We start from the raw sequence: 25,927 nt of genomic DNA, 5'->3' as shown, positions 1-25,927 counted from the left end.
GTGTACATTGTGCATATAAAATATATACTTTACATATATAAATATATATAAATATTAATTTTAATCACATTAATATAATTTTACATAATCTATACATATAAGTTTTTGGATTGCTAATATTACACTTGAGATCAAGCTTCCTTCTACCTGTTGCATTAAGAATATAAATAAAGTAGGTTCACCAGATTGGGATGGGGGAATTGAGGGAAAGAAAGAGGGGTGGGAATGGGAAAGACAATAGAATGAATGAGACATAACTTTTCCTATGTTCATATATGAATACACAATCAGTGTAACTATATATCAGGTACAACCACAAGAATGGGAAATTATATTCCATGTATGGATGATATGTAAACACACATTCTACTGTTATGTATATAACTAAACAGAACAAATTTTAAAAAAAGAAATATAGATAAAATAACAAATGAAACAAACTATGTAAGTAGTAAATTTAAGATGAAGAAATTTTTTTTAAAGAAATAAGAGAATTAATATCAGGAATATAGGGAAATGCTAAAATCAGTTGCAACAAAAGTAAATTAGCACAAATAATTTGTTATATAAATTATAAACACCAATTCAAATATTAAACTTCCCAAAGCTAATTCATTTAAATGTAAAAATAAGGATTAAAATGTAGTCAAACACTTGAAAATAGAAAAAATAGTTTAAAATATTAAAATTATTTTCATATTAGGGGCTTAAGAAATAGCATAAAATTAAGAGGAGGGTATTACAAGGTAAAGGAACTGAATATAGCATACTCAAATATTTATAACCCAACCTTGTGAATTAATGAGATCACGGATCCCTGATTAAAGACATTTTTTAAGGCCAAGAAACCTATGTACTAGGTATAGTTTACAATGAAGAAAATGCAAAAATATAATAAACAAGCAAACAAAAATTACTCATTCTTCCATCTCCCCACATTTCTTCATAGAAAAATATGCTTTGATTGTTCTGGCAGCATCCTCTTCAGAATAGTTGTGACTGGTGACAGAAATGACCTACTTCTCTTTTAACTTAACTGATTGAATAAATTCTTCCCAAGACTTCTGAGATAAAGTCAAAGGGTATAGGTTGAATCTCAAGGAAGATATGCCACATATTAATAGTAGTGGTCATATGAAATGACTAAAGATTCTGTCCTATCCACCAAAAGCAATTGATTTCTTGCTTTCCTCCAAGAGAAATGGGACTTTATTTTTTATTGACTTATGGTCACTTTTCAGAGAAGATAGGTCAAATTATGATCAGTGAATCTATCTTATGTAAGACAGCATTTAACAAAACATAAAAGTTTTTTTGTAAGGCAGGTCTCACTGATTATTACATGTTTATTCCTAATTCATTTTTCTGAAATTGTACTGATTGAGCTGATTTTCTTCAAGCTTCTGACAGCAATTAAATGGGATGTTTCCTCCTTCCTTCAATTCTAACACTACTTTCAGTCAGTGCAGACTTCCAGGTTAAGGTTTCAGTTCCAAAAGACTTCTCTTACTTCAGATGCCCATTGGCAAATCCCAAATTTCCATTTGTGTTTTTCTGACCAGCCAACTTTATGTTGGGGGTTCCCATAACACTTCTGCAGACTTGATAATTTATTAGAGTGGCTCAGAAAAAGACTTTATTTACTACTAAACAGATTGTTATGTGGCATTTGACTTAGAAATAGCCAAATAGAAGAGATGTCTAGGGCAAGGTATGGAGGGAGGGACACAAGTCTTTCATGCCTTTTATGGATTTGCCACCCTCCCAAGACCTAGATGTGTTTACCATTGAACACGTTGAAACCCATTGTTAGGTCTTTTTAATGGAGGTTCTGTTACCTAGGCATGATTGGTTAAATCACTGACCATTGATGATTGAATCCAATCTCCAGCCCTTCTTCTTCCCTCTACAGAAATCTGACAGTGGGTCTAAAAATTCCAGATTTCTGATCACATGATGAATTTCTCTGGCAACCACCCTCTATCCTGAAGTTATATATGAAGTTATATATATGAAGTTATATATATGAAGTTATATATGAAGTTATATATATGAAGTTATATATATATCCTGAAGTTATATATGAATCCACCATTAGCATGAATTCTGGTATGGTTGAAAGGAGCTTTTCATGAATAATAAAAGATGCTCCTTTGATCAATCAGGAAATTCTAAAGGTTTTAGAAGCTCTGCTTCAGGAACTCTAGGCAAAATCAAACATACATATTTTTATTGTATTATAAGTACTTCTATACTAAAACTGTTATTTTGCTTTTCTTAAAAATGAAATATCATTATTCTTTGGGAAATTGTTCATACACAAATTAATACTTATTCTTCTTTTCTAATCTCACAAATTGGTATACTCGCTAATAGACTTTTAAGAAAGTATGTGTAGGGAGCATCATATCAAGATCAGGAAAAAATTATGCTAATAGGTTGTTAAAATAATATGTTAATATAGTTAAAAGAATCTGGAGAATAAGCAGTTAAAATTTGCAGAGGAATTTAGTTATTTAATGTAGTGACGGGGCTCAGAAAATAGTATCTCAAAGTATGATGCTTTGTCATGCCAAGCACTTTGAATGAAGGAAAATTGGAAGGCCTTCGAAGCAGTCTTAGAATCGAGGTCTCTCTAACTTTCCTTGTTTCTGTCACCCTAGCTCAGAGAGAAGCTCTTTCTGAAGTTCCCTATTGGACTAAAGGGAAATTTTCCAAAAGAAAAGCACTTGTCTTGGACTCCCTTTCTAAATCTCTTTAACCACAAAGACTAACTCACAGAAAAGAAGATTAAAAGGTGTCCACTGTTTTGTACCAAAGACATCGTTTATTACTCTGATGATTATCATGTGAAAGAGTTTTTATCTGCATGATAAGACAATTATTGTTGTTAGTGCAGTTCAACCCCTCACTTTATCCAAGTCTATTGTCTATTCTTCAGGCCCATTTACCTTTCCTAAAAAATCATTTACTTAGCTCTTTAATTTTTTTTAATATCGTCTTCCATTTCCTTCTCCCCTAATGAGAGAGTATTGAAGCTTCAACCAGCTACCCTTTCTTTTAGTGTTCATATTTTGTTCCTGTGCCCATGTGTGCATTAGCAAAATGGTGTACCTTTTGACCTGTGAATCTATTGTCAGTTTATGTCAACAGAATTAAAGACTCAAACCTTCAGAGGGAGTGGATGAAGTCCTCTTGACTCCTATAGTAAGCCAAGAGTATTAAAATAGGAATATAGAAAATAGAATAAGTTTAAACTATACATATTAAAAGTTAAAAAGATGGAGGGAGAAGAAACACCTAAGAAATATTACAAATCAGAATGAATTTCTATAGTAGATTTAAATATTTACAACTAAAATCTTAAAAATAAACCTCCTGTGAAGTGAGATCATACTAACACCCATTGTCTTAAAAAAAAAGAAAGTATATGTTTCTAGCTATGTTCTCTTAGTTCATTTCCCAAATTCCAAGATCTTTGAAGATAAGACAATGAAGACAAGAGAATTGGTTCCTTGTTTCTTTCTATGCCCTGGGTCTAACTGCTTGAATGTTCTTTATAAAACCTTTGAAGGCAAAAACAAAACAATTTTTCAACAGTAAACCTCAGGTGAATACATTTATCCAGTTTATCAGAGGGTCTTACATATACCTGGGGCAAAAAAAGCATCAGAGAATTTTATTTAATCAATTTTTAGCATTTATTTTTATTAGCATTATTTAGCCATTGTTAGCACTCTGTGCTCTTTGACTATAGAACTTTTAAGAGTAAATATTTTACTCAGAACTGTAACATATTTAAATGACTAGAACAGATGAGTTGTATTTGCATATTATTTATTTATTTTTTAAAGAGTATTTTAAATGAATTCAGTACCATGTTGTTAAGGGACTAGTAAAAGAAACTTGGGAATGGATAGATTATTATCAAGGTAAAGGTACTTATTCCCCAGATAGCAAATTCTACCTATTCTAGCTTTTATTATCCTTAGGATAGTGTTCTATTTATTTCATGAGTACAGAAGTTTTAATTGGGTATGTCATGTTTCAAAGACAAAAGAAATGCCTAATTCACTCTAACAAACTTGTTAGTCACTGTTTATACCAAGAGGATTTCTACTCTACAGAGAATAATATTGTTTTCTTTTTCCTTTGTTGATTAATCAAAGTTTTACACTGACCTACAGTAGTCAAGCATACTTTAAAGCAAAATCATCTCAGGCGAACACAGATATGTATCCTTTCAGCTTTTGTGTATTCTTTTGTGCCCCTTTTTTGTTCTTTAAGAAATGTTATATTCCAAGAATAATACATTAGGAATATATTCAATTTGTGACTACATTTTATCTGATAAGAAAAATGTTACAGGTTTTAGTAAATTTCACTTTTTAGTAATATTAACAGAAAATTTATCATTTTTTTCCTTTGCAGTTGTTTAGTTACTTGCATATTTTTGCTTAGTTCAAAAGGTTTTTGGTAGTTAGTTGCATAACCAGCATGGAAATGACTTGTAGAAGCAACTTAATATATATACTTAGGTTTCTGTTTATTTTGAAGTCATAGCTTTTCTGGAAACGTGATTTTTATGATTTACCTTGCCAAGCTCATGGATCCTTCACTTGAACAAAAGGTTTTAGTAGGGGTGTTACAGTTTCAGTCCACCCTAATTCTGTTACTGTTTGCTTTGTTCAGCAATCACTCTGATCCTCCTGGCAGGGAACAAGATTCAGAGAACAAAACTAGTAGTGACTGTGTAGATAAAAAGGCAATGAATTCTGCTTTTAAGGCAAAGGGGGAATAGTCTACAAAAGAATGAAAATGGGAATAAAAGTATAGCATTGTTAACCTGCAGATCTATTGTACTTTTGAAAATCTTAACACTACAGAAAAAAAAAGCGACACTACAAAGACATATAATTGTGTGACTGAAAATCTTGAAAAAGATCACTATTTAGTTACTGGCCAAATACTTAACAAAAAATATATTCAATTATTCATAATTGAAAAACCACAGAACAGTTTTTCTTAAAATGATAGGACAGTGTTTCTGCAATGTACAAGCACCATAATATATTATTTATTCTTTCCAGAACAAGTCTTTAGATACCGTGAAGATGATGGGGTCAAGAAGAGTACTCCAGAGAAGAATGGGAAAGAAATATCGGAGCAGACATTACAGAAGGTAGTCTAATCTTTAAGATATTGAGCTGAGCAAGTTAAATCTGAATTTTAACAAAAAGGATTATATTTTAAAACGAGGGCTCATGAACTTAAACCTTGTGTGAATTCTTAATTTAAATTCATAATTCAAAATCATTGGCTTGCCAAAATGGGGTAAAAAAAATCAATGTTAGTGATATAAATGTGTAAACACTATGCTTCCATTGACATAGACTAAAATATTTTCAAAGATAAAATGGAGAGTGTTGAAAACAGTTGAAGTTAACAGAATTTAGATGATATGTGCTTATTAGTTGTAACTGAGCAGTTTAAGTTTAAAATGGGTCATGATGAGACTCTGTCCTACTTTACAACAAATGTACAGATTTACAATATTTGGACCAAAAAATGGAGCATAATTAGAGCTCTTACACTTCCAGTATATTTACCATTTTGTACTTGAAAATATGCATAGTTTATCCCATTTTATATAACAATTTGCCATATGATTTAGTACAGCTTTTTATTTAGTAAGACTGTTGTCAACCCTGTAGTCAAAATACAGCTTGCCTTTCATTGATGGTAAAATGCTGTTTTAAAATCTTAACATTTAGCTTGGTGCCGGGGGTGCATGCCCGTAATCCCAGTGACTTAGGAGGCTGAGGCAGGAGGATTGCAGCAAGTTAAAAGCCAGTTTCAGCAAAAGCAAGGCACTAAGAATTCAGTGAGACCCTGTCTCTAAATAAAATATAAAAAAAGGTCTAGGGATGTGGCTTAGTGGTCAAGTGCCCCTGAGTTCAATCCCCTATGCCTCCCCCCAAATAAATAAATCTTAACATTTAGCTTTATAATGTTATACTTAGTCATATTTTTTTCTATAAATACATTATTATCAAATTCAATGAAATGGGCTCAATTGTATTAACATTTTTGAGTATTATTATTAAAATGATCTTTAAATTATTTAGTCTTATAATTGACTCTCATTTGACAACACTGGATTGATTTTTATATTTTATAAATCTTTAATACATTACACTGGAAATGAACATGTGTGTAAATAAAAATTTAAATGTAGGTACTTATTTTTGTTGTATCTGTGAATTGACTTGTAGGAAATCTAGTGATTTATAGCAGATGATGTGATTCCCTGTACATTTAACACTTGGTATATAGTCAGATAACAAAGGATGTCATCTCATTGTTTCTGAATGGCATATATATTGGATTAACAAGTAGTGGCACTCCCTCCTCCACAGAAAATCTTAACTAAACTTCTCTAGAAATCTTTACCATAATTGATTTTAGGACTATCAGCAAAAGAGCCTCTACAAAAGAGTTCAATGTAGGTAAACTTCCTATTTTCCTGTTGCTCTATTTTACTTGGCCACTGGCCTAGAAGAAATCAGCACTCCAGGTGCTGAATGCACCTTTACTAGTTTTTCACAAACATTTATCCAATATAGTAGTTTGTAGAAGTGTGTTTGCAAATGCAAATGTGATTTTAAAAAGACAAATCTTTTAACAAGGCCTCTGGCCTTGAGATGGAACTTCACTGAGATGTCTAAGTTTCTAAGAGAAGTTACCAATTGGGCTCCATGGTAACAGCTGGGCGGGGGAAGGGGAGAAGAAGTTCTCCCCTTCTCAGGCACTGTTCTTGAAGGGTTAACTTGCCCAAAACAGTGAAAGAAAAAGCTGCTATGTGTGAACTTCTGCAGATTGTGAACTTCTGACCCCCTCCTCTTACATGCCGGGTATAAAGTTCTGAAACTGCTTGAACTCGAGATTCAGGGGATTAATTGATTACACTGAAAGCTGTACCCAAACCTGGCTGCAGCCAAATAAAACTTATTCCTGCTATCTTCCGTGCCCTGCTTCCTCTATCCCCTACAACAAACATAGTAACTGAAAACAAGAAATGTTCATGTTCATTTATCTTAAAGTAAAAGGAATAACTGAAAAATTATCTGTACTACTAAGCCAAGATTTCATATAGTTTATGCTTGTTTCAAAACAATATTTTTGTTTGCCAGGTTTTGTATAATTTTTGTTTCTATGAATATGTAATGTTACTGTTTATTGCTCTAGAATAAAAATCCAATAGTAATCTATTATTTCATTCTAACTACCATAAATGACTGATAGATCCAGAATCTACTCTAAGACCTAGAAAATCAAGAGAAATTATTTTCATTGGAGTGTGTGTCAAATTAAGATACTAATTTGCCACTTTTTAAATTAACCTAATATAGTTGTATTGGTTGTGCTTTAATTCCTCCTGGTTGAATATCTTTATTTTAAAAGGATATATATGAAACTTATTCAAAATTGATTTAAAAGACAGTAGCAAGATGCAAACAATATTTGTATATATATTAGAAATGAAGTAGATAAGCATATTTTATTTTTTTATAATTTTTAATTTTTTTATAATTTTAATTAGTTATACATAACAGTAGAATGCACTTTGATATATCATACATAGATGGGGTATAATTTATCTGAGTGTACATGTTACAGAATCATATTGGTCATATAGTCACATATATACATAAAGTATTAGCATATCATAATGTTATTGACTGAAATATGTCCTCTGGAAATTTACATGTCAAAGTTCTAATCTCTTATATCAGAATTGGATAGAGTCTAAGTTATAATAAGGTTATTAGCTTAGGTCCTTAATTCAGTATACTGGTATCCTTATAAAAAAAAATTAGGACAAAAACCAGAGTGAAAACCATGTGACACAGGGAAGATTGCTACTTACAGTGAAATGAGCAGAACCTCAGAAGAAATTAACCTTGCTGATTCCTTGTTCTCTGTCTTTTAAACTTCAGAACTAAGACAAAATAAATTTCTGTTTAAGCTGCTCACTCTATGGTACTTTGTTATAGCAGACTTATAAAACTAATGTACACACTTTACAATGACAGGTGTTTTATTTCAGTTATGAAAAGAATTAACTCTTGGATACTTATTATTTTAGATGTTCAGTACTGAGATAAACTAGAGGCTTGAACTGATTTAAAACACAATCCAAATGCCTTTCACAATTCCTCAGATTTTCATTCTTAAAGTAATTTTAACAGTTCTTGAGACGTGCCTTGAATAATACCTTAATAGATACCATGGATTTTCTCTCTTCAAAATCTTTAGAAGTAGTGTCTTTGTTATCTGTCCTCTACTTTAAACTTAAAGTCAAATAATTTTGAACAGTTCTTATGACTAAACTAGATTCACATTTGGTTGTTAACAGACTATAAACTACAGACCTTTTTAGTTAGTATGTGTAAGGGCAGAGAGATGTAACACTTGTACAACAAAGGTTAGGTTAAGGGAAAAGCATAAATTTATTTAATCAAAGTTTTAGGTGATGTGCAAGGATTCAGAAATGAAGACCTAAAGATCCAGGGAAAACTATCTTTTTTTTTTTTTTTCCTGGGAGGACAGTACTGGAGTTGAATGCAGGGCCTCTCACATGATAGGCAAGCGCTGTACCACTGAGCTCCATCCCTAAAACTATCCATTTTTATGCTTAGATTCTATGAATCATGGAAAGCTGTGTTGAAAAGAATTGGGGAGAAGTATATGACCCAATAACAGACTAAGGAGGAGAACCCAGAAAAGCCTGGTTGCTCAGATTCTTTATGGCCTTTCTGTGTAATATTCTCAGCCCCCCCACCCACCCACCAGGCATGGGGCAGGTGAAAAGAGTAGGTAGAGAGTGACCTTTCTTTGTATTATGACATTTTTAGGGAGAGAGGAGTTGGAGTTTCAATGAAATTTTGGTTATCATGCGGTAGGGAAACATAAGGGCAGGAGGTCAGAGAGACCTTTCTTCTGAGGCCCTTCCAATGCCCTTTAGTTCAAAGTACTCAGCTTGCCAAAGTAACACTCTTTGGGGTATTGTGTACTGAGCCTAACATATGTAAAATTTTCCTGAATTGTACCCAAACTTAAATAGATGTTAATCAAAAGGAAAATAAAAATCCTCTAATTTCTAGAATTGAAATCTCAAATTTAAGGTATTTACTTACCATATTTGTTTATGTTTTACTTTAATCAAAACTATAAAGTTTATTTAATGGCTAATCAACATACTTAGAATAAGTAATTATATTTTAGCTCAATAAATTTTAATAGGCAGCTGTTAAGATAATAATAATAGAAACAATAACGATGATAATTGTTTGGAACTTGTTGTTTTCCAGAATTTGTTATGATCATGTTTAATACTCATAATAAGCCTGCATAGTAGACATTACTAGTCCTATCTTTCAGATGAGAAAACTAAAGGTAAAATGGGTTAATTATCTTACCAGCTAAATCATCCAGAGCTGTAAATGAGATACAGACCTGACTCAAAATTCTTTTCCTTCTAATTCACACTGATTCTTATTTATACTTTTATACTAACATTTCCAAAGTCAGTGTTAAGTGCAGCTGATTGTTTGTACAAAATAGTGGTTTTTAAAAATAGAATTCATTCTACATACCCTACCATGGACATGCTAAAATATTTTAAAATGTATTTATGGAAGTATATTGTTTGGGGTAGTCTTTAAAGCCCTACTAAAGGAAGTTGGAGAGAGTATAAAGGTAATATTCTTGTTTGTCTGTAGCATATTTTATTAAAGTGAGAATAAAAATTGAAGATAGAGTGATTTGGAAGAAGTAACAAGGATCAGCCAGAGTTTATATTTTCTTGAACACTATTTTTTTTTGTCACACTAATCTGCTCTCCAATAGAGTAATTGCATTGAGAAGGAACAACATAATCTCTCTCATAGAAATACACAAAGATATGTAATAGTCTGGTATAACCTCTACTCTCAGTCAAGAAAAGGTCTAATAAGGGCCATATCATACTGTGGAATGAAGGGATTAAAATTAGATTGACCTGAAACTTGTGTTTGGAACACAGTTTTCTATATTCATCATTATAGAGTTCACTAAACTGGGAAATGTTAAGAATAAGTACAAGTTTTATCTTATATATTCCTTTTTATTCGGGGGTGGACTTAGGTATGCTCTACCACAGGGCTACATCCCTAGTCCTTTTTTTTTAAAGGTCCTTTTTTTAAATATTTTATTTACATTTTTTAGTTTTCGGCAGACACAACATCTTTGTTTGTATGTGGTGCTGAGGATCGAACCCGGGTCGCACCCACGCCAGACAAGCGAGCTACCACTTGAGCCACATCCCCAGCCCCCCTAGTCCTTTTTAAACATTTTTATTTTTATTTTGAGACAGGTTTGCACTAAATTGTCAAGGATAGCCTTGAACTTGCAATCCTTCTGTTTTAACCTCCCAAGTAACTGGGATTACAGGCATGTCCCAACACACCTGGCTATCTTGTACGTTTCTGGAATATTGTTAATTCACATCATTTATTGTTGTCTTAGTCCCTTCAAGCTGCTATAACTAAATCCCAATAAACTGAGTAATTTAAAAACAATGGAAATTTATTCACACAGTTCTGGAGTCTTGGAAGTCCAAGATTAAGGTGTCCACAGATTCCGTGTATTCTTTCTGTTGGTGCTTTCTAGCTATTTCCTAACATGATAGAAGAAGCAAGTTAGCCCTCTAGGGTGTCTTATAAGGACACTAATCCCATTCATGAGGGCCCTGCCCTTATTCCAAATTAGGTTTTAACATAATTCTGGAGGGATCAAGTATTCAAACTATCAAAGTTATCAAAAATGCTTCTCCCAGACACACACACACACACACACACACACACACACACACACAGTGTAGAGAGGGAAAATATTATCTCCACAGATTTTTTAAAAATACATATGAGTATGTGTAGTTTTTAATCATTTAGATTTCTTGCTTGTCTTCAGTTGTTTCCTGGCTTAATTGTTTGTTCCTTTTCCATATATATTTAAGTAACTCTTCTTAGATGGCTTATAGGATAATAGAAAGGGGCACAAAATCCTGAATGTGAGTTCCAGTTCAAAGTAGAAAATGTTTATCTCTATATGTAATTAAAGTTTTCAGATTCTCTCTTTGCTGTCTGTTTTCTACTCTGGAAAGATAATCAATGGCTCTATTTACCTCATGTGTTTAAGATGATAAGGAGAGATCATGTTTATGAAAACTGTTTTACAAATAGTAAAATATACTTTATAGGTAAGTTTTCCCACATAATCACCACTGCGTTTATGTATATATCCAAGTATTCTATGCATCCTGTACCAAAGACAGTTTAGAAATAAATGATTTTGATGTACCATTTTTTTAAAAGCTTCACATAATGGTCATACCCCACTTTTTTTTTTAATTTGACATAAAATGTTCAGTGATTTTGCAGTGCAGTATGGTAGTAGGGCTTGTTATTTATTTTTTAAGATCTTAATCTAAGTCAACTTCTCCATGAAATTTATATACTCTTAAATCAAAATTAATTATTTTTCCTTGATGCTCAGAGTTTTGGCATTTAGATCATATCCTTTATTAGGTTTAGGTATGCAAATTGTAGTTTTTGAAATTCTTTAAGGTCAGGAAGTGTATTTACCATTACCATGTCTTAAAACATGAACCATATTTATTGAAATAAATGGGAAAACTAATTGACATGCAGCTTTGAAATCACTATAATTTTAACTTTTAGACTTTTTTGGTGATTTTTTTTTTTTTTTTTTTTTTGTATCACGGGCCATAGTAGGGCCACATGACTACTATAATTACATTTTTTTCTGATTTGGAAAAATAGCAGCTGTGATAGGCTGCTTTGTACTTAGTCATCACTTTTTCATATGATAAATGTTATTTACTAATAGAGTTTCTTCATATATCTGTTTTAATACTCTGTATAAATTGTTTTACTCTGAAAATATTTTTTTTTCATAATGAGTGAAATATATACTCAAAGCGTTTATGGTCTTAGAAAACTCTGCAGTTTATTAGCATACGTAGTTCTGTGTCACTTTGTATAGAATGTTAACTTCTTTTACCATCTGTCCTATATTCAACAGATGTATTATTGCATTTTTGAATGTATTCATCTATACCACCTTAGAATTATTTAGAAATTAAGTACCTTAGATTTATTTTATCCTTGTGCTCAATGTAATTTTTCTTTCATTAGTTAGAAATGAGAATAAAAATACAGCAATTATGTTTTTTTATTTAAAAAGGTAAATTAAACTCTTTTGTTTAGGTCATTGAGTTGGAAAATCGGCTAAAATCTTTTGAGAAAAGGTCAAGAAAATTAAAAGAAAGGAATAAAAAATTAATGAAAGAAAATTATTTCCTGAAATCTCACTTAAAACAGCATCAAGAAGATGCGGAGACTAGAGAAAAAGAGCTAGAAGAGCTACGAAAGAAAAGTGAAGATGTTGAAAAAGACAAAACTGAATTTCAAGGAAAAATCAGTGAGCTACAGAGAGAAGTCGCTTCCCTAAGGAAACAAGTGGCAGAAGCTAATGCATTGAGAAAAGAAAATGAAGGGCTGATGAAATTGCACCATTCAGCAGACAAAGCTGGATTAGAGATGGCCACCACAGAAGGGAGATCTGGACAGTATGATTGTAAGACAACCACGACCAAGGTTAAATTTAAAGCTGCCAAGAAAAAGTGCTCTGTGGGTCGTCACCACACTGTTCTCAATCACTCCATCAAGGTTATGAGCAACGTTTTTGAGAACCTCAGCAAGGACGGCTGGGAGGATGTGAGTGAAAGCAGGTAAGGCTCTCATTAATTTAGCTCTGTGGTGGGGACACCGTGCATATGTAAAGCACTGGCAAATGGAGGTTGAATTTCAACTACTGTCGATTTGGTATTCAGAAAAAATACTGTCAGATCCTTTGAAATATCTTGGGAGGTCTTGTTCTGAGCTTATTGACTGAAATTTGCATGCAAAATTAGCCACAACTGCATGAGTATTTGAATAGGTGCCAGGAAACCCAAAAGAACGCAATGCTTGATTTCTTCCAGTGATGCTATTTTCATGCAGTCATGAGGCTTGAAATTGACAGTTTGGCAGGTTGATTTAATTTGCTGGCCCTTTGCATATTCACCACTGACAGCTAAGGATTCCCAGGCAAGCCTACTAAGTCAGTTTAGTTATCTTGTGACATGCCAACCTGGGAGGAGAAACATTTCCCCCCCCCTAATTTAGTTAGATAAATTTTGAATGACCCATTTCAGCTTGTTACCAGATGTCTACAAGCTGTTTAACATCCTTTAAATTAAGAACCATCTTCACTAATTATTTTATGTATGTATTATGCAAAGTCATTGTACTAACTTTAATTGAATGGTCATTAAAAATTACTTCTTAAAAGTTATAAAAATTCCTACTCCTTAAATTTTTTAACCCTTAGTAAATAGCAATAGGAAAATACTAAAAATCTATATTATTTCTTTCTCTTATCCGTGGCTATACTTTTATATACACTTGAAGCACAAGGCAGATCAATGAGACAATACCTCTTTTTTATACCTAGGTAATAGGGAAGTTCACTTTTGCCAGAATTGCTAACAAATTATCCAATTTGCTATAGTTTAAAAATGCCTGTTTCATAATGGCATATATTTCCCTTTATTTTTCATAGTTTTTGTTTTGTTTTTAAATTTACAGCAGTGGTTCTGGTTTAGATTTGAAAAGACTGTGGATAGTTTTCTTAATCATAGACAACTGAAAAATTTTTGAAACATATTTCCAAACTAGTATAAAGGCAAAATGGTATGATGCCATACCTAATCCATAATAAGGGTTAGGGCTGACATTCCTATGATAAAAGACATATAAAAAATGAGGAAAACATAATAGTTTATTTAATCAGTTTTATATGATAAGGTAGCCTTCAGACTGAAGACTGGAAGACTCATGTAAAACTCCATTTTTATGCTTAGATAAGATGAAGAGTAAATAGTTACATAGAGATGTGATTAGACTGAAGGTTATAGTCTAATATAATAAACCAAAGGGGAGTTACAAGGCAAGATGTGTGTATTCATATTCTTCTTAGCCTCTTTTCTTGGCATTCTTTCTTCCTTGGTGTAAGGTAGGAAGGACCCTTTTTGGAATGAGGGTCTTATAATCTATTACACACAAGGTAAGTGAGAGAATTTCTTTGCAGTTAGCTTCTCCACCTTTAGTTATTAAAGTGGAGAAGGTTAAAGTAATATGTTTTAAGCTTTATGGTCTGCTTTGGGGAAAAGGGTTTCTAGTTTCTGTATATATGTTGCAGGTGTGATACACAATGTGACTGTGGTATTTCTGTGTTACATGTGTGATACACATTGATGAAAGTGTTTGTTTTTCTCTTATTAATATGTCTTTTGTTATGGTGGCTCCAGTAGAGAACTTAAAAGCATAGAAGGAAAACAATTATTTTTTCATCCCTACAACTAAAATGTCTACATAAATTTTCTCTTACTAAATTCTTTACTTACTTGCCTTGTTATTTTCCCAAACATATCACAAACATTTGTGATTCTCTTTCTTTACCCTAACTTTCTGTCTTTTCCTGCCAATGTATTTTATTTTCATTCAAAATTATTTTAAAATACACTAATAATCTTTAACATTCTCTCTTATTTCTTGTTTAAGAAATAGCTCATGCCATTTAGATTCTTTCAGAGTTTTCAGCCTTAGTCTTAAAGTCTTTTTTATCTTTCTTCCATTATCAGCTTTTAAAAATAGATGTCTCTTGTTGGTGGAGTTCAGGACACCCTACTCAAAAATATAGCTGAAGGAATTTAAGAAATGTCAGGTGCTGGAAGAACTCTCCATTTTTCTTCCCTGAAACAAGCCATAAGATCCTTATATTAGAGATACCCTTTATATCCCTAGTAGAAATGACCATCCTTATCTCCAAAGAAGAGGAATCTGAATGAAGAGGCCTTGCAAAAGTGTTCCCCGATTTTTTACAGTTAGCTCATATTTCTTTATAAAGTGTCCTATGTCATGTAAAACTTACATCAAACAGATTAATATACTTTTCTCTTATAAATCTGCCTTCTGTTAGATTCTCTGAGAATATTAGACAGGTAAAGGAAAAAATACTTTTTTTCTCAACTATCTCTACTTATTTACAATAATTATAGCAATTAGGTACATAGAACCTTTAGCCACACTGTTCAAAACTTGGCTCTAATATCCTCACTTTGTAACTATAGTCACATTATTTGACCTTACCGTGACTCAGTCTTTTCATATATAAAACAAGCATAATATAGAAACTTGGAGGAGACAAAGTTTATTTTGGCTCATGGTATTGAAGGTTCTGTCCATGGTGGGTTGACTTCATAACTCTGGGCCCAAGCATCATGGTAGAATGTCTCTGTGGAAGCAGGAAGCAATATTCAGGGAAAGCCAGAAAGAAATGAGAAGCATGAAGGGACCATAAGGAGGATGCCGCCTTCCTAGATACATACGCTCTACCCAGTAACCCACCATATCCAACCATGTTCTGTTTTTCCATTCAAACTAGTATGGAACGATTAGGTTACAGCTTTCTCAATCCAATCATTTCACTCCCAAACATTCTTGCATTAACACAGGAACTTTGGGGGGACTCTTCATATCCAAGCCATAATATTCCATCCCTGGCCCATAAAAGCTCATGTCCATCTTACAAAATGTGGTAGTCCACCTCCAAGAGTCCCATAGTCTTAACAGTTCCAGTGTTGCCCAAAAGTCCAAGTCCAAAGACTCCAGTGAGATTCAAGGCAAACTTTTGGCTGTGGCCCTTGTGAAATTCAAAAGCAAGTTACAGATATCCAACATACAGGAGCACAGGATAAACATTCCCATTCCAAAAGAGAGGAATAGAGGCATAGAAATACAAAGAAGGGATAGGACCAAATGTAATCAAAACCCAGTTAGACAAAGGTCCCATAACTTCACATATATTATCTAGGACACATGGCTGTGAGATATGCTCTCCAAAGGGCTTAGGCAGTCCCACCCCTTTGACCTTGCTGGTTGCAGTGCACCTAGGCTCTCATCTAGCCTGATTATCCTCACAGCCAGCAGATTTAATTGATAGACAGTCCACATTACTGGCATATCTTAATTTCTGGGTTATCTATTTGGGCTTTGACCTTACCTTCACATCTTCACACATCACTCTCTCAAATGCCAGCCTGCAGGGATTATAACCCTATTACACTTTACCTGGACTTCTAAGCCTTCCTGTGAAATCTCAGTGAAAGCCTCCATGACCCCTTAACACAAGAATCCTGCATTCCTACAGAATCAGCACGTATGATTGATGCCGAAATCCGTGTCAAGTTCATACAATACCTGGGCCCATTGCATGGTGAAACATCTTCCTAGGCCCCCCTAAGTAAGTAGGATGCCTTCTCAAAGGAATTTTCTTTTCTGCATCCATGAGCAATGGATGTGGTCTTGCAAATTCCTGAAATTTCAGGAGGCGTTTGTCTCTGCAAAGTACTTAGCATCTCCTAAGGAGCTGTATTCTTTTCAACAAGCATAACTTTGTTGGTCCCAGTTTTATAAATACTTCTGTGGACAAACTGCAAGTTTTAAAATCCATTAGTTTTGTTTTCTGCTCCTTATTTTCACAGTCAACCTGGCTAAAAGGTGCTAGCAATATCCATGCTACTGACTGCTATCCTTCCTTGAAATTTTATCTGCCAGATTAATTAATCCATTACTTTTGAAATTCAGTCTCACACAAAGTCTCAGGACAGGGGCAAAATTCAGACAAGTTCTTTGCTAAAATATAATGTGAGTGGCCTAGTCCAGTTCCCAAGAGTCCTTAATTCCCTATGATACCTTATGAACACAGACAGCATTCTTTTTGGCATTCCGATCTTCTGAGCTCCCACAAGAATCGTCCATTAAGCTCTGCTTACAACATTCTGAACTTTTCTACACTGCATTTCTAAACTTTTCTAAATTCTTCCCACAAACCATTTCCAAAGGCTTTCTGAACCATACAGTCAGGTTAGTCCCCTCAGTGACCTCACTTCTCAGTACCAAAGTCTGTTTAAGTCAGTTTTGCATCACTGACAAAAATACATGAACAAACAACATGAGAAGAGGGAAAGTTTGTTTGCCTGACAGTAACAGAAGTTCAGTCCACAGTTGGAATTGGAATTATCCTTTGCTCTAGGCCCAAGTTGAGGCAGTACATCATAGTGAAAGGTCTTGGTATATGCTGGGTGCTCCATTTGTGGCTGGCCAGGAGTAGTGAGATGTTGGAAGAGACCACAGGGAAGATGTAGCTTTCCAGTTCATGCCCCCAGTGACTTGCCTCTTTTAGACATGCTCCACCTGCCTATAGTTTGTCCATTCAAATTAGGATGGACTAATCAGGTTACAGCTTTCAGAGTCCAGTTATTTCATCTCTGCATTAACACAGAGCTTTAGGGTCATATCTAAAATCCAAACCATAATAAATTTGATTTGTTTGCTATTAACATTACAATGAATATTTTTTTTATAATCCCCAACTCTCCTCCCATGCTCAGAAAACTTCTCAGTGTATGTCTGTATTTTTATTCATGCATTCATTTCATTCATTCTCTTATTCCCAATGATGGACAAAGATGCTTAAACTCCTTCAACAAAATATATTTTCTTACATGGCAAAAATTGTCTGCCTACAATTATCAGTACAGTTCTTTTTAGTCCTATGTTTTAGTGATATTAATAGATTCATCAAATGAATGTTTTATGAACATCTCTTAGTAAACCTGTTTAGACCATAACAATTTTATTTCTCAAGCTGATTTTAATTCTATCCATGGTACTGGCATGGTACAATTATAGCATGGAGTTAATGGAGCCATTAGTTTTCTATTGCAAGAGTTCTTTTCCTTTCCTTCCCTCCCTTCTTATTCCCATTCTGTAATTGTCCCATTACTCTGATGTTCTTTTTCTTTGCTCAGCAGAAGCTTTTTAGTTTGATATAATTCTTTTTTTTCTATTTTTGCTTCTGTTTCATGTGCTTTTAGTATGCTTCCCCACAAATCATTTTCCATTACAATGTTCTGAAGTACTTTCCCTGTTTTCTTCTAGTAGTTTCATAGATTAGGTCTTATATTTCAATAACTAAGTCACTTTGGGTTAATATTTTTATAATTGCATGTGGATAGCCAATTTTTCCTGCATCCTTTATTTAAAAAGCATGTTCTGAGCACTTTTGTTGAAAATAAGTTGATGTTTTGATTAATATAGCTTTGTAGTATATTTAAGGATTTAAAGTCAGATACTTTAATGACCTGAGCTTCCTGCTTCACCCTTAAGAGGGCGTTAGCTATTCTGATCTGTGTGTGTGTGGGGGGGGGTATATTTCATATAAATTTTAGGCTCCCCCCCCTAGTTTTGTTAAGAATATCATTTAGTTTCTTGATAGAAATTGAATTAAATCTATGGATTGCTTTGGGTAGTATGGACATTTTAAAATAGTAATTCTTTCAATCCATGGACACAGGATGTCTTTTCCTTTTAGTGAGTCTTTTTCTACTTTTTTCATGAGTGTTTTATAATTTTCATTGTAGAGATTTTTCATCTCTAGTTAAATTTATGCCTAGGTGTTTTATTTTATTTGTAGCTATTATATATGTGATTGCTCTCTTGATTTTATTTCAGGTAATTCACTACTAGCATGGAACAACCCTACTGATATTTGTATATTGATTTTATATCCTGCAACTTTACTGGAATTTTTTATTAGTTCTCCTAGTTTCTTGGGTAGAGTGTTTGGGGTTTTCTATGTATAAAATCATGTCATCTGCAAATAGTGACAATTGACTTCCTCTTTTTCATTTGAATGAATGTTCTTTCTTTTTCTTGCCTGGTTGTTCTGGCTAGGGGTTCCAGTACTATGTGAATAAAAGTAGTAGAAATGGCATCTTTGTCTTATTTTGGGTCACAAAGCAAATCTTAGCAAATATGAGAGAGAGAGAGAGAGAGAGAGAGAGAGAGAGAGAGAGAGAGAGAGAGAGAGAATAGCTTGCCTTCTAATCATATCATAATAATGAAATGAAATTAGAAATTAGAAATGAAGTTAGAAATCAATGGTAATATAAAAAACAGAAACCACTCTGATACCTGGAAATTGAATAATACACTTTTGAATGATTAATGGATAGCAGAAGAAATCAGGCGATAAATAAAAAATATTCTTAGAAGTAAATGAGAATAGTGATACAACATATCAAAATATCTGGGAGAACATGAAGGCAGTTATAAGAAGAATGTTCATATCATTGAGCTCATACACTAAAAGAATAGAAAGATCCTAAATAAATAATCTAAACATCTCAAGACCCTAGAGAAGAACAAACCAACACCAAATCAGTAGAAAACAAGAACTAATTAAGATCAGAGTCAAAATTAATGAAATTGAGAATAAAAAAAAAAGATCATCTAAACAAAGAGTTGATTTTTTGAAAGGATTAACAAAATTGATAAGCCATTAGCTAAACTGACCAAAAGAAAGAAAAATTGATAAACCCTCAGCCAAACTAAAATGATTCTTTATAAGATCACCACCACATTGCCAAATCCAGAGTTCCATTCTCAGTCCTTTCCTTACTTGACATATCAGGAGCATTTTACACAGTTAATTTCTACTTCCTCTTATTCTTCTCTATACTATACTCTTTATGTTCTTCTCCTTGAGGTTTAACCACTGTTTCATTCATTCATTCCTGCCTCCCATCTGTTTTCAAGGACTTCAATCCTTGAATATATTCTTTGTTTTTTTTCTGTACTCCTTTGTGATCTCATAGTCTCTATTCATACTATCCTTATATATTTAATTTTCATTTTTATGCTAGTTTCCTCAAAATGTATGTGTCTAGATTAGATCTCATTTCTGAATTTTAGACTTGTAAATTTAACAGCTTAACATCATACTTTGGTGTCTAATAGCCTTAATCTGCATGCCTGAGCTCCACCACACCTAACCCATTTCAGATGTTCTCTCTCTCTTCCTAACTAATGCTAATTCTGTCCTATAGTTACTCTGATCAAAATCTTAGAATCATCCCAGATTCCAGTCTTTCTCTCATTCCTCACATTAATTACTTTTCTAAAAATCCAGAATCCATCCACTTCTTATTTTTTCTATAGCTGCATTGTCATCTGCCTGGCTTACTTCAGAAAGTTTCCAGTTTCCCCACTTTCAACCTTCTCTTTAATCCATGTTTAGTGTGTTCTACCCACACTATACTTCTTGTTATATTTTGCAAGCAGAAACTTCCACATCAGTGATTTTATTTTGATGTATCTTCTGTGTGGAATACATTTTTCTAAATATCTACACAATTAACTACTCTTAAGTCTTTCCTACAATGTTACTAGCGGCCAATTCATTTCAAATTGCAACCTTGTCACATTTTACCTCCTGTACTCTGGGTTTATTCCTCTTACTTGCTCATTTTTTCCCAGCCACATTTATTATCTTATAATGTGCTCTATGATATTTCAAATTTATTGTGTTTATTGTTTCCTCTGTGACAAATTATAGAATTTGTTCATCAGTATGTTTCACATGCATGAAAGATTGTAGTCATTCAGTAAATATTTTTTGAAAATGAATAAGTGAAAATTTATACAGAAAGAAAAGCATTATGCCCCATCTCCAGCTCACCCTCCACCAAGGGTCTTTTCATTTAGCTTTTAAAGTTTCTTAAAAGTGTCTATTGTTAAATATTTTGAATTTCTGCTAAATTTGGATAAAAAGAAAAAGAGAATATAATACAAAAGAGATCAACAATAATAATAGAATGCCTAAGCATATGGATTCTTCTGTTCTAATCCAGACATACTTAATTTCAGCATATTGAAATAACTTGTACAGTTGACCAATTTCTGTTGAGTTTTTAACAGGGGAACCCAAATGGTTAAAGAGTATGGAAGTCAGATAAGTGTGGTTCTAATATTCAAAAACAGGAAGAAGGAAAATTATATTGTTGGTAGTTTTGGCAATAAATCCTACATAAAGTGCTAGGACATAATAAAAGGTCAATGTGTGAATGTTTCGTGAAAGCAGCAGTGATTTCTTAGTCCCAGCATGGGTACTTAATGCGGATTCTTAGCAGACTAACCTGTATCTTTTTTTTTTTTTTTTTAAAGAGAGAGTGAGAGAGGAGAGAGAGAGAGAGAGAGAGAATTTTTTTTAATATTTATTTTTTAGTTCTCTGCGGACACAACATCTTTGTTGGTATGTGGTGCTGAGGATCGAACCCGGGCCGCACGCATGCGCTACCGCTTGAGCCACATCCCCAGCCCCTAACCTGTATCTTTTTAACATGATTAAACTAAATACAGTATATCTGGATCCAACAAAGCATGTTTATCAAGTTTGCTAATAGTATGACATTGAAAGCAGAAGAAAATACCTTGCAGCATAGAATCGAGATCCCCAAAGATCTTAGTAGACAGAAAGATATAATTATACAAAACATTCCAGGGTAATTTACTTGGAAAATGCAATTCTTCCACTACCTAAATGGAGAAATACGTGATTTTGAAAGTAACTCTGTAGAAATAATTTAGAAGGTTTTGTTAAATCTAGTATGAGTCTATTTGAAATGTACATGTCAGAAAAGCTTAAACATAGTTTGAATTTGCATCTACCAGAAGTTCTGTAAGTACCTCTGATAGTGTACAGTACTTAGAATATTAAATCCTGGACACAATGCTTCATAAGGTTAGGCTGGAGCACATTCAAAAATGATGAGGATGGTAAAGCATATGAATTAGGAACATTAGAAGAAGCTAGGAATGTTTTACTTTAAGATGTCTCAAACAACAAGTAACAATATCATAATAGTTAAAAGATCATCTATTTGTAAAAGAGACTTAAATGTTGCATTCAATGTCAAAACTTCTAATCTCCCTTGATTAATTTTTTCCTCTTTATCATATCCCTTTTAGCATACTAATATTTTATTTATTCCTCTTATTGGTTTCCTCTTATTGGTTTCCCCCAGTCCTTACTGTGATAAAAGTTACATGAAGGAAGAGATTTTTGTTTTCTGCTTATTTGCTTACTGCTTTATCCCATATGCTTAAAAGAGTACCTGACCCATAGTTAGTATCTGACAAGTATTTTATTGAATAATGAATAGCCATAAGGAATGAAATTGGAATTGACAAGTTAAAGCCTAAGAGATTAACATTTTATCACAGATAAATAAAAAATTTCTGTTAGAAAAACTAAACCATCCAGGCATGTTGGCACTCACCTGTAATCCCAGCAACTCAGAAAGCTTAGGCAAGAGGATAGCAAGTTCAAGATGACCTTCAGCAATTTAGCAAGACCCTGAGCAACTTAGTGAGGTTCTCAAAAAATTTGTTTTAAAGGGCTGGGAATGTAACTCAATGATAAAGCACTCCTGGGTTCATTCCCCAGTGAACTTGCCCCACCCCCCCCAGGTAAAAATTAAACCTTTTTGCTTGGCTCATTCTCTAAATCTGGAAATACTGAAGGATGTGTTTCCTCAATTAATATTTGTTAGAATGCTAAATATCTATTTTCTTGATGAGATCCTATAATTTTGTAAAACATATTTAAACCAACTTTCCTGTTAAACAGTGAGAACCAGTAAATGCCCAAATGAAACAGCTTTATATATAATCTGTTTATAATATTATTTGTTTTTAAAAGAAGTAAAGCACATATAGCAGATATTTTTGGGTTTTATCTTCCATATTACTCCATTTTAAAAAAGCAGTGATTCTGAAACACAGACCTCTCAAAATTTGGGAACAATTATTGTGGAAACATCGCAGAAAATAAGTCCTATAGAAGATGGAAGAGACCAGAAAGAAAGTGATCAAACAGAAGACATCCAAACACAAGGGAAGGAATTAATACAAACAAATTCAAATATAGATGGCAAGACCCCAAAGGTATATGACACAATTTTGTTTAATATTCAATTTGTTCTTAATTTGATTTTATCCTTCATCAATAAGTTTTGCCAGTGATTAAATTTGAATCCTTAAAAATTTGTCTTCTTTGAAGTACACTATTCACTTTTGTATAATTTTCAATTTTATAACTATTTATAATATTTATATATAGTTATATATAACTATATATAATCACTTTTGTATAATTTTCAATTTCCTAGTTTTTAATATCTTATATATATAAAATGGAAGTAAATACTATGAATAACTTGTAACTTATTTATATCTCAGCCAAAAAAGTAGTAATAAACTCATTATTGTTTTAGATTGTGTGAAATATATACCAAGTAAAGAAATGTCTACTTTTATATTAGCCTTTGTAATTATAAGGTCATTTAATCTAACTGTTACACCTGCTGATTGACTGATGATTATAGAGATTACCAGTTTGCTATGTATTAATTGAGGATTTTCTTTAGTTGCAGCCATTATGGGCAGCTTAATTAATTTATAAATGAAAATAACTCATAACATCATTCATATAGTAAGAATGTATTAATTACTTTGATTAGATCTATGCATATTATTGGTAGTCAGAAAATAAATTGACTAAATTATAGCAAGTATTTGGAAAATATTAGATTCCCTCACTAGCCCTAAAAATAATTAACTATACTTAATCACTTCCCTTCTTTTCTTTATAATTTTAATTCTGTTAAAGTTGAGGTTAATTTCCTGTTTTTCAACTTTATGAAATCTAAATCGTCTTTCTTTCCTTCAGTATTTTGCAGTGTTAGTTCATTTTCATTGCTGTGGATAGTATTTCATTGTTCAAAGATACAACAGTTTATCCATTCTACTGTTAAAATTAGGTTTTTGTTAAGGAATTTACTCCTAATTTATCTTATTTATTAAAAATAAATAATTTTCTTCATGCACTCCATAATTGAAATGTGAATTATAGAATTTTATTGTCTAGAACTCATATATATTTTTAAGTAAAGAGACATTGTACTTATTATGTTGGTTCATTTGACATTTTTATTGAATAATAACCCATTTTTTCTGAAACTTTCAAATTTAGGATATTTTTCATTATAATGATACAAAAAAAACAGCATTTCAGAAGAAGAATGGTAATATACCAAAAAGTTTACATACAGTAGTTCCTACCAGAGGTAAGAATACATGTGAAATTAACAATATATCTTTTAAAATTTAATACGATTTTAAAGTATTATCAACAACATTATTTTTAATAGTTAACAGAGAAAAGTACAAAAATGTAACTGCCCAGAAATCAAGTACCAACATTATTTTATTACGAGAACGAATTATATCTTTGCGACAACAAAACAGTGTACTTCAGAATGCCAAAAAAACAGCAGAATTATCTGTTAAAGAATATAAAGAAGTTAATGAAAAGCTCCTCCATCAACAGCAGATATCTGATCAGCGATTTCAAACAAGCAAACAAATAATAAAGGTAAAGAGAACTTTAAGTTTGAACTATAACAGATGATTACAAAAATGGTATTTTGTTTTACATGTTATTCATATTAGTGTTAGGCATGTGTCTGAGTTTAAAAAAAAACAGGTAGTAATCTAGAGTAGTTCATTACTATTATATCTATAGTATAATTATAGACCTCTTTAGTAAGGTCCATATTAAGGGATTAACTACAAGAGGGAGGGAACTCCAAATCACAAAGTCTCTTAACTAGCATTTCTTTCCTGCTTAGGTTCTTTTTCCTTCTTTTAAACTTTTTAAAATATTTTCTGTTATGTTATTACTTAGTTTTGAAAAGCAGTCTTCATAAATGCATTTAGCTTACCCTTTTACTCATGCCTAAAATTTTGATTTATGATTATAAATTAGATTATTAAACTTGTATATTCTTCAGTCACTCTTGCAAATACTAGTATAAAATGTGAAGGCTTTAATGTAATTATATATCTTAATGTGTCCAATAACCTGTCTGTGTTTCTTTTACTCAGGTGAAATTTTTTTCAGCTTAATTTTTAGGCACATTACACCTTTATCCTAATTATCATAAATTACTCTTTATACAAGTAAAAAAGAAAAGACTGTTCCTTGGTTCTACATTCTTAAAGATACTTACTTATATGTGAAATGATTTGTTGGAAATTTGTTATTTTACCAGAAAATATCATTTTATCATATTAAAAAGTAATTTTAAATAACAATCACATAATTTAAAATTCTAGTTAAATTTTCTAATATCTAGTGCTTTGATTCAAACAATACTTACACATTTTTTAATTATAAATGACTACTGTTACACTAGAAGTACTAATTAGAATTACATTGTGACTTCATTTCCAGGGTAGCCTTATACCCACACTTTACCTGTATTCCAAAATTACACTGAAAGTTTGAGGACTTCACAGGTTTGGCCCTTGGAAATTCTCAAGTGGGACATCAGATATAAATGAGCTCTGTGTTAAAAATTTAGAGACAGTATTACAACAATGTACTACAAACATGGTGTTGGGAAACAGAGTTCCCAAAATGATTTGATGAACCTGTATTTATTTTACCTGGTGATTTTTTTTCTTTCTCTCCTTAGTTTATTTTTCTTCATTTCTTTTGCTTCCTTTCTTCTTTTTTCTCCTGCCCTTCCTTATTACTTCCTTCCCTAGTTAAATGATTTTTGTTTCCTATCTCACCATGGTAGAAAAAATACGTATTTCTAAGTTTGTGTGTGTGTGTGTGTGTGTGTAAATAGCTTAGTGACATGAAAGTATTGTTTAAAAAAAGAAATAAAACAATTTTTAAGTCCAGTTAGTCTTTAATGTACAGTTGAGAATATGACACAGACCATCAAGTCATGATTAATGAAAAGTCATTTCCAGTGAGAGTAGGGTGGAACAAAACTCAACAG

General features: G+C 32.5%; 1 protein-coding gene across 3 annotated transcripts in view; it reads left to right on the top strand.

Annotated features, from left to right (window-relative positions):
• Positions 1-25,927, top strand: part of CNTLN (centlein) — a 332,078-nt gene that overhangs the window by 207,979 nt on the left and 98,172 nt on the right. For 2 of the 3 annotated variants that reach the window (XM_081278287.1, XM_081278289.1), the window contains exons 14-18: positions 5,091-5,182; positions 12,333-12,856; positions 22,838-23,018; positions 24,106-24,199; positions 24,284-24,507. In XM_081278287.1, the coding sequence (XP_081134413.1) occupies positions 5,091-5,182; positions 12,333-12,856; positions 22,838-23,018; positions 24,106-24,199; positions 24,284-24,507 (1,115 nt within the window). The remainder of the gene's footprint in view (positions 1-5,090; positions 5,183-12,332; positions 12,857-22,837; positions 23,019-24,105; positions 24,200-24,283; positions 24,508-25,927) is intronic. The other variant, XM_081278288.1, reaches the window with a different exon arrangement.

Source organism: Spermophilus citellus (genome assembly GCF_964194105.1).
Source record: "Spermophilus citellus genome assembly, chromosome: 2".
Taxonomy (NCBI): Eukaryota; Metazoa; Chordata; class Mammalia; order Rodentia; family Sciuridae; genus Spermophilus; species Spermophilus citellus.
This window is presented reverse-complemented; position numbering and strand designations above follow the sequence as displayed.